Source organism: Haemaphysalis longicornis, unplaced genomic scaffold (assembly GCF_048455015.1).
Source record: "Haemaphysalis longicornis isolate Haplotype H1 unplaced genomic scaffold, Haemaphysalis longicornis Haplotype H1 scaffold_6, whole genome shotgun sequence".
NCBI lineage: Eukaryota > Metazoa > Arthropoda > Arachnida > Ixodida > Ixodidae > Haemaphysalis > Haemaphysalis longicornis.
Genome location: NW_027526407.1, coordinates 28,723,190 through 28,732,509, shown reverse-complemented (window position 1 = coordinate 28,732,509; position 9,320 = coordinate 28,723,190). Strand labels below are relative to the sequence as shown.

General features: G+C 45.8%; 1 protein-coding gene across 1 annotated transcript in view; it reads left to right on the top strand.

Moving 5' to 3' along the window:
• The first annotated feature begins 5,939 nt into the window (after nucleotides 1–5,939).
• The window catches only part of LOC144142389 (uncharacterized), a 462,336-nt gene continuing 458,955 nt past the window's right edge, over nucleotides 5,940–9,320 (top strand). Inside the window, exon 1 of the mRNA XM_077673870.1 lies at nucleotides 5,940–6,247. Within this exon, the coding sequence (XP_077529996.1) occupies nucleotides 6,072–6,247 (176 nt within the window). The 5' untranslated portion in view covers nucleotides 5,940–6,071. The remainder of the gene's footprint in view (nucleotides 6,248–9,320) is intronic.

The following is a 9,320-nucleotide window of genomic DNA, read 5'->3' as shown; positions in this document are numbered from 1 at the left end:
TTAGGGCAAACTGAGTGCTAAAGAATGACTTTCTGCAAGTGCAAATCACAGAGGTTGCTTCCAAGCAGACCAACAGCAAGATCAGCATGAATTAATGTGTGAAAGATGGCGCTAACCTTAAATAATCCATTTTCTGTTGAGTGGCATGCCCAGATCAATCAGTTTTACAAAAACAACACTTTTTCTAGGTCTTGAGCCAAACGAAGAGTTGCTTCAGAGTTGAGCAATCTTCTCAACCAAAGCACCTCTTTGTTTCAACTCCGTGATGTGGGGGAACGTTGCTTACATCAAAGTTCATCCACTTCTACTTCCAACTTTGAAACTTCCTTCTTGCTAAACTGAGGAAGGTGCTCAGAAGTCAATAAATTTAGCCAGCTGCTTTTTGTGAACAGAACTAGTCACTGAAGAACAGAACCTGTTGCTGCACTAGAAAATGTCAACGGCATAGTGTCATTCTTTGTTACAAAGTTTATTGACTGCACTAAAAACATTGCAGATATTGAAAATTGATTACTTGCATGCTCATAAAGATTGTTTTCATAATGACGTGCAGCTTGTGCATGTTTACACTATTTTGATGTGGAGCAATTTATTTTAACTCAGTTGACACACAAGGCAGCTCGAGATATGCAGCCCATAGGCAAACATGACTGCACTTAGCAGTGTGGGTTTCGGCTTGCTGCTGTCCATAGCTTTGCATACCGCAAAAAAAAGGCACACGGACAGCCTGTTACGTCTTTCTGTGGCTCTTGCCTTTTTTTTTGCACTTAACGAAGCTATGGCTGCACTCCTCTGGCTTAGACAAGGGGACTTCCCACAGCTTTCAAATGTTGGCTGAATGGCAGATCTTGCATTTGTTGCTGATGTGACAGCAATTGCAAGATCTCCCATCCAGACTGGCCTGGATGTGCCATCCCAACATGACTGAGGTGCTGTTTTAAGTCAGTTTTCCCAGTCAGTACACCATTATCACAGATACGCTGTTGGCTGTGACCATGGAGCAGGAACATGTATAGGAGGCAAAACGGCCCTTAATGGCAAACGGGGGCGAGCGACCAGGTAAGGTCACAATAAGAACAAACACGAACTCCCAAGCATCGTAGCTGCTACAGCAAAGTAGAGGAAGGCGGAAGCTGATGAATAAAACAATAACGGCCACAATTCATTTTGGGGCTGCAAACTGAAATGTCGATCGATCGCGGCGAGTGCGCAGTTTCTTCTCCTGCTACAGATGCTGCTGGCTTAAACTAGGCCAAGCTTGTGACTTTATCAGGCCACCCTAAAAAGTGTCGTTCTCACTCCTGCCTTGTTCTTGTTCCATGGCTGTGACAATAGACTAGCAAGTCCTCCAGTGGAATTTGAAAAATTATTCGTATATTTGAACTGCACACACTTTGCTTACAAAGAAGAAATCTTAAACACAAAACAAGTAGAAACCTAAAATAAACAACAAAGCACCAAACTGCACTAAAAAAAGGTGCGGCACTACGATTCTTTAATAAGAGACTGCACGTGATGTAACAATGTGCAGGCTTTAAATATGTAGTGAAATAAACATTCACTCAAACGGGCGTACCCAATTCAGCCACAAACAATATGTCGAAGTGACTTCAGTGTTCCTATCAAAACTGCAACTTTAATTTCTACTATGCTATGTAGAAATCTCTTACTCTATATTAAATTATAAGGTGTGAGTAAACGAGCTCCCTCATGACCATTGCTTCAACCCCATCACATGCAAGGGTTGCAGTGCAAGGCATGGCACTTTTCCATTCGCTACACCTGCCCGCTCCTCATGCAAGGGGGGAACTGGTGATGAGCCTATATGACTTACCACCCACAAAATAGGAACAGCAGTTTTGTTTTGCAGGACACAGTCTACAGCTTAGTGCAGGCTATGGCAATTTCCTTTCTATTGTATTACACACACCCTGACGTTAAGGAGAAACAGGTTTTTTCCTTACACTCATTAGACAAACTAGTAGCATGAAGGCACACATATTCATTGCACAGGTCACTCATTATTTATTTAGGATTTACAGCCCTAAAATTCCCAAGTACAGTAGCCACACAGACTTTGAACTTGACAACGCTTCTACTCTTCTACATTTAAAAATACCGTCTACACTTATTAGAGCGAATCCAGCAACAACGGACTTTCCGTTACAACAGACCATTTTGTTGGATTGTCTGGTCCCCATGCATTTTAAATGGAGTCCACTCCACTCATAACGGACCCGGCTAGACCAGAATATCGGCTACAACAGACTAAATTTTAGGCGAAAGTTGTTTCGACTGAATGTTTATAGCAGACTTCCGCGGGGCTGGCACCCGATGTGCTTTTTCTTTGTTTAGTTTGGCAAGAAAACTGTTGTCTGGCAACATTGCTGGCAGCCCGTTCATTGGCACAGCCAAGCCAAGCCAGTGCCAGTGGCTTTTTTTTTGTGCGACCAGCGGCATAAGCGCCAGGGTAGCTGATTTTACTGTCGTATAAATATGGCGTAATTAACGCTGTCGAACATGGGGAAAAACAGGCCGACATCACCAGAAGTACAGGCCTGTCTAAGCAGATGGTCCACTCTACCGTCAAGAACAAGACCGCTGCCGATAAACGCGACTCCAGTGAGATTGGAAACACCACTATCGAATACGTCTGCCCGTGTCAGTTTTTTTATGTAATAAACTCGGGTTCGGTGGAGTTCGGTCTTTATTATTCCTATGCATGCATCGTTCCCGTTCGTTCGGTGAAAGAGGTAAGAAATGCCTCAAGTAGGGTCCAACTGGTCTGACTTTCGACTTCACAGCTGCCTGTCATCAGATTAATTCATAACAGCTGTTTTAATGACCAGACTAAAACCATTAAAAATGTCGAAGCTGTCTTGGGGGAACGTCAGGCAGCGATCCTATTTGTTTGACAAATGGTTTTGGGAAAACCTGTCTTGTCATGAAGGGATTTATAAGAGCCTAGCTAATTCTGATGGCCACGACTGATGTTTTATAGCTGGTTAATAATTTTGCCTAGTTATATTTTTGCTTTATTTGCTCAGCTTATCATGCGTCTACACGCTTGACTGCATGCGCTAGGCCTTTTCCAAGTGCCGGTGCTAAGCTTTGGAAACTGTGTTTATGCGATTCTTTGCCCTCGCACGAACACTGTGTAGAGGTGCTATAGGCGTGTAGAAAGAACAAAGTGTATGCCCTATATATATGCAATATCACTCAAAAGTACCCACAATAGGGCTGTGGGTCAAAAATGGCTGGTCTTTGATACATTAGAGCATGGGAATGACACAAATTCAAAGCACCTTGTGCAGCGACATATTTTTAGAGGCAGTGCACGATGCAAAAACAACAAATGAGCAATAAAAAATGAAAGATAATGCCAGTGGTGTGTAACTTGGCCAATATGATGGTGTTCAGTTGAACAGACTGTTGGGCAAGTTGGTGCATGTTTTGTAAAACTTAGAGCGCGATTTAACAGGGACGATAGAACGACGGCCTAAATCTTTCGCGATTTTTTAAATGGCAGATGCCTGGCCAAGACATGCAAGTGCTTGTTCATGTTCAAGATGCACAAGGTTGATTTATTTCAATGCTCGCTTCCCCTGCATAAAGCAGAAATGTTCACTTCATACACAATGCAGTGTAAATTGGCATGTTTCCAGTTCTATTGAATGCTCTCGAATCAGCAGTTTTGCAAGCATTCTGTGCAGTGTAGAACAGACTGGTTTATTAGCTTTACCCACAGCATTAAAAGTTATGGCATTGAGGGCAACTACAGCTTGGTGCACTAATTGTATCTTAACAGGAAATTCATTGCTATAGATTTTCTTTCCAGTAGTAGTACTTAAGCACTGCCGCAACAATTTAAACCATTGCTTTCTATGTGGCAGTCTTTAACGGTGCCATAATGCTTAGTGAAATTCATTACTTATGCTATGCACTAGAGGAGGATGTGAGGCTGGTGTTTGAAATGAATGACCCCAGGTGGACGCTACATGGGCAGCCTTATGCTATTACTGGAGCATATGTGTAAACATGTACATTAAGAAAAAACTGCCTCTCACAAATGCCAAGAAGGGCATAGGGATGTAGTTTGCGACCTTTTTCACACGAAAATAAATGCTTTGAAATGCTTGAAAGAAAGAAACACGGGTGCCCTGATTAGGACATTAAGGGGAGGGGACATGAGGACAGAATGCAAGTTTGGTTCATTCAAAAGATTGCATCGTTAGAATTACACTGATTACTTTCAATGCAAACTTTACTCAAACAAGCTATATAATTAGGAGAAAAGGGAATGGCTATGCGACTCAATAGCTCATTTCCCGCAGCAGAACCTACAACATATTACGGGGAGCTGTGCGATTGGTTGAGGCTGGCAAAAGCCCACACCAAGTTAGGCAGGCCTTACAAGCTTGCAGAATGAGCTATTTGCATTTAAATTTAATGCGCATTCTTTTTATAGCAGTAAGAATGGTGGGGTCAACAATGAAAGTTACGAAAAAGCATACAAACATTGAACACGTTAGTGTAACACTCTACCGGCTGACACTGCCTAACACGGCCGTCCGATGGGTTGGGCTTGTCTGATACAACACTGACCAACTGAACTGACATAAGCGACACGGCCACTTACATAGCCATGTTTGTTGAGTATTGGCTTATGTTTTAGGAAACGATTACTATCAACCGTAATAAAAATTGAGCAGGTCTAAGAGTGTGATCAGAACCAAAGGGGAAACACTGGTACTACAGCGGTATTGCAGCGCCACGTATGAAAGCGGGAGATAAACAAGAAAACCAAATGGTCGTCTGTGAGATGGTAGCAGGCCTGGTCAGAATACTATCTTTAGTTTTAAGGCCCTGCCCTGGATACGTCATTGCTGACGTCATGAAACATGCGATCTAGTGGGAGCATTGAACTTTTGGACTAAAATGTTTACTTTCTCAATTAACAAAGCACTGTTTGCTGCCAGACAAGCGCTGAGGGCAGTATAAAATGCCAAATGTTTCAAATAAAACAAACTTGTATTTTGTCGTAATGGCGCTTTTAACTTGGGTTATACAAACGATGGTCAGCACCTTCATATACGTAAGTGCATTCTATGCACCGAGGTAGAAGCAGGCCTCTCAAGCTTGGACGTTCCCTGGTTTCCCTATAGGCGGCGTAAAAATCGACGCCCCACATGATCAACCTACAGCGCAGTTTTCGACCATCAAGTCCACCAGACGGCGCAACCGGAAGGTTATTTTTGGTAGAGAATACAAAACATTCATGCCGTGACTCAGACAGCCAACTAAGTTCGCTTACAATGTGTTGTTTAAAAATATTATTAACAAGTTCCGCATCAAACATTCGTTGAGCAAAAATGTACGCAACTCTTTACGAACAGCCGACTGGTGCACCACCTCGCTTCTGAATTCGCAACTACAAAGCCGCCAATTCAAATTGAAACCGCTGCAACGGCCCACCGTTTCTATGTGCGCGGAGCACTGGTTTCGTGACTGTTATTGCTGTTATGTGCTTTTGCGCCCATCAGTTGTTGAGAGGACTGGCAAAATACGGAAATTGAGTGCTTATGGAGTGACAAATGTGGGAAATTCTGCATCGGAAGACAGCTGTCGAGGCCAGAATATTTGATTCTTCCAACAGAAGGTGAGTGTTATGCACTCCGCTACGGGCAGCAGAATATTGGAAGCAATGTGCCCTTCGTTCGAAATCTTAGCGCAAAAAAAATCTTAACGAAAAAAAAAAAAAGTCACGAAAGCGACGTACAATTGCAGCGATCGAAATGAAATGATGTCCTGGCCTCTGTAAACTTGCAGATGTCAATAAACGATTTGTTCTCACTTGCTGCTCACTGTGGTCTGTGCCAGTCGAGGCCATCTGGCCACCTGGCATAACATCACTTCACTAGCGCGGCGCAAGTAAACACGCGGCCAGCCTGCCAGCCAGGAACCAGCAAAAGCAGCCAAGGCCGGACTCGACGCTCCTTTCACGCGCGGGAGGAGGAGAGCCGAGTCCGGCCGTGGAGCAGCGAGCCGGCGGCCGCCGTGCAAGGGCAGCCATGTTTTTAAGGAGCTCAAGCAGCCTGTGCAAAAAGCATCCGCCATGTTTACAAAGCCGTGTTTACAGCACCATCAAGCGGGCGTCCTCGGTAGTTCACGACGCCGCCACTACGCTTTGTCTGGCAGTACAGGCAAAGCGAGACCTTTGCTTCTCTAAAATCCTCCCTGTTCTGTGGTGAAAGCTCGTGCCACTCTGGCAACTTGGGGTGCAGTTGCTGGAGTGGCAGCCATGTTTTTTGGCAGTTTGTGTTTTCCCCGGACTGCGACTTCTGTGTCTACGACTTGTGTGGGGCAGACAACCAGAGGGTGAAACTTACGCTACCTGTGGCACAGAGACTGCACAACTTGGGCCCTCGCTACGAACGTAGCTCACGGTTGCAACTGAGTGGCTCATTGGCGGCTGCTAATAATGCCAGGGAGGGCAGCACAGGAGAAGTAGTGGGCCATTTTTACCGTGTGCAAGTAGAAATTTTAAAAAGGAAAATTGAAAGTTTTAAAAAAAATGGACAGAAACACACACAAACACATTTGCGGGATTGCTTGATACGTTGTAACCCTCAGGAAATGTGTGCAACTGTGGGAATCAACAAAGAATGCATGTGTGCGCAGTCTTCATTCTGGCTGCCCTAAAAATCCAAAAACCTGAGGCAAGACTTCTGGAAAAAAAACATTTCTTCACAGTACTACATGCGCTGGACACTGCACTTTCGCTGCATCTCACGCTGGCCTTCCCTAGTCATGTCTCCTCACACTAGGGTTGCCACCTGCGCAGTTTTTGACCGGCCTGACCGGTTTTTTAGAGTGCAGCGAACTGGGCAAGTCGGTGAATGTTCATGGTGAAAACAGCGCATAAAAGACGAAGACAGAGAAGGGTTGTCTAGAGACTGGGCCAGTTGCCGGTCCATACCTAAAACCGGCTCTCATTGGCTGGGTGCTTGTCCATGTCAATTCGGCAACTACGACAATAAATCCGTGTCGACAAGCTGTGCAAAGACACGAGAGCAGAGAGAATACGAGGGCGAGCGCGCTCCCCGAGATGGAGGGGGACCAAGGGAGGGGGACAACACAAAATGCTGCTGCCGAGGTGGCAATAGAAAATGAGGCAACTCATCCGAGCCGCCGTCTAATCCTAAATATACATTCAAGTTCCGCAAATAGGAGAAGGTGAGCATTGTGCGTTGCTGGTGTATTCCATAGTACTGTGCGTGCATGTATATATAAATATCAAACACATTCGATCTTAAGCTGCATACTTTTTAACGTTCGTTCGGTGGATTCAGGTGCAAAGAAGGGCTTTTGATTGATTGACTGTAGGGGTTAAGGCGCCGACACAATGCAAACGATGACGCGCTGCAGTGCAGGACTCCGGATAAATTTTGACTGCCTGGGGATCTTCGACATGCGCCGAAATCACAGGCGTTTTTCCTTCTCGCCTCCATCAGAAAAGCGGCTGCCGCAGCCAGAAATCAAAGCCACGTCCTCGTGCTCAGCAGCACAACACCTTAGCCACTGAGTCACCGCGGCGGGTAAAGAAGAGCTTTGATGGACAAAGTATGTGTAGTTACTTTTCAGTGCAGCACATTCAGAGCAATAACGGATACCTCAGTCACTTTCAGCACAAACGTTACGTTGATTTCTCACTAGGAAAACGCTACGAAAATAGCATTGCATGTTAAAAAAAAACAAAAAAAAAAAACACGGCGTCTTTTCTTGGGCAGAAATGGAACCTTCTATATAAGAGGCAAATACACCAACCAAGGGCGTTTATTCAAAGCGGTCCCAACGTCTCGGAGCCAACTCGGCTCCTTCATCAGGGGCGACTGTGTACAAACAAGAAGCAGCGGTTATATAGGTGTCTTCTACTTTTTCTTTTTTCTTACTGGATTCTTGCCCTTGCGCGTCGGAGGCCGTGGCCGTAGATGGTGGGAAGGGCTCCGAGGGATCTATTCAGGCCTTGCCGGTTCGCTTGTATGTGCCAGGACTCAAGCAGTAATCTTTGTGAGTAATTGGTTTTGGTGCCAATCACCTGCGCGCTGTCAAAGTTAATCCTGTGGTCAGCTTTTTCACAGTGCTCGGCCAATGCACTGCGCTGCGTGTCGGTCTTGCGAACGTCGTTTTTGTCTTGGCACAGGCGTTCCGGGAAGTTCATGGTCTCCCCAACATAACTAGAGGGGCATTGTGCGCAAGCAATTTTGTAGACGACCACTTGGGATTTTTCTTTTGGCGGCCGCTCTTTAGGTCAAGGTATGAGCCGTCCAAGAGTTGACACTGGCTTGTGGGAGATGACAATGCCTTCCTTGCGAAGAATGCGGGATAAAGTTTCACTCGTTCCTTTAACATAGGGGACGGAAATACGGGTGGGTCGGCGTGCGGAAGGGGTGGGGCGGTGGAGACAGGAGAGGGGTTGTTGACCGGCGGCGTCAGTGCAGAGGAATTTCCTTGGTTGCAGCCCGGCTGAGGGAGACGGCGCTTGACGCGTCGTATGAAGTTGCTCGTGTATCCATTTTTCTTCAGGTCAGCGATTACGGCTTTTTCTTCTTTCTTCCGGTCCTCTTCTGTTGAGCATATAGTTCTAGCTCTAAGTAAGAGAGCTGAGACAGCAGATGATTTGTGGGAATTTGGGTGGCAGGAATCGAATTGCAGGTAGCGGCCGGTGTGGGTGGATTTCCTGTATACTGTGAAATTTAGTCCGTCTGGCTGACTTTTTATCAAAACGTCGAGGAATGGTAAGGTGCTGTTCGTTTCTTTTTCCATGGTGAATTGGATGGCCGGTTCAATCGAATTTAGCTGCGACAGGAAGTTGTCTGCTGTTGTTTCTTTGATGACACAAAAGCAGTCGTCCACGTACCGGAGAAACACCTTGGGCTTTTCGGAGAAATTTTCCAGAGCGGTCCTTTCAATTTTTTCCATTACAAGGTTGGCTATGGTCACGGAAATAGCTGCCCCCATCGCAGTTCCATTTACTTGCCTGAAATATTCCTGCTTGTAGCAGAAATATGTGCTTTGCAGGCAGAACTGCAGAAGTTGCGTTATCTCGCCGACGCTGAGGCAGGTCCTGGAGCTCAGGCTGTCGTCGTTCTCGAGGGCACTTGTGGCGGTTGCGACGGCCAGGAAAACAGGGACGCTGGTGAAAAGCGACACGACGTCAAAAGAGACGAGTCTGTCCCCACGGTCGATCGACACTTCGGAGACAAGTTCGACGAAGTGGCTGGTGTTCTTGACGTGGGTGGGCGTTTTGCTGACGAGAG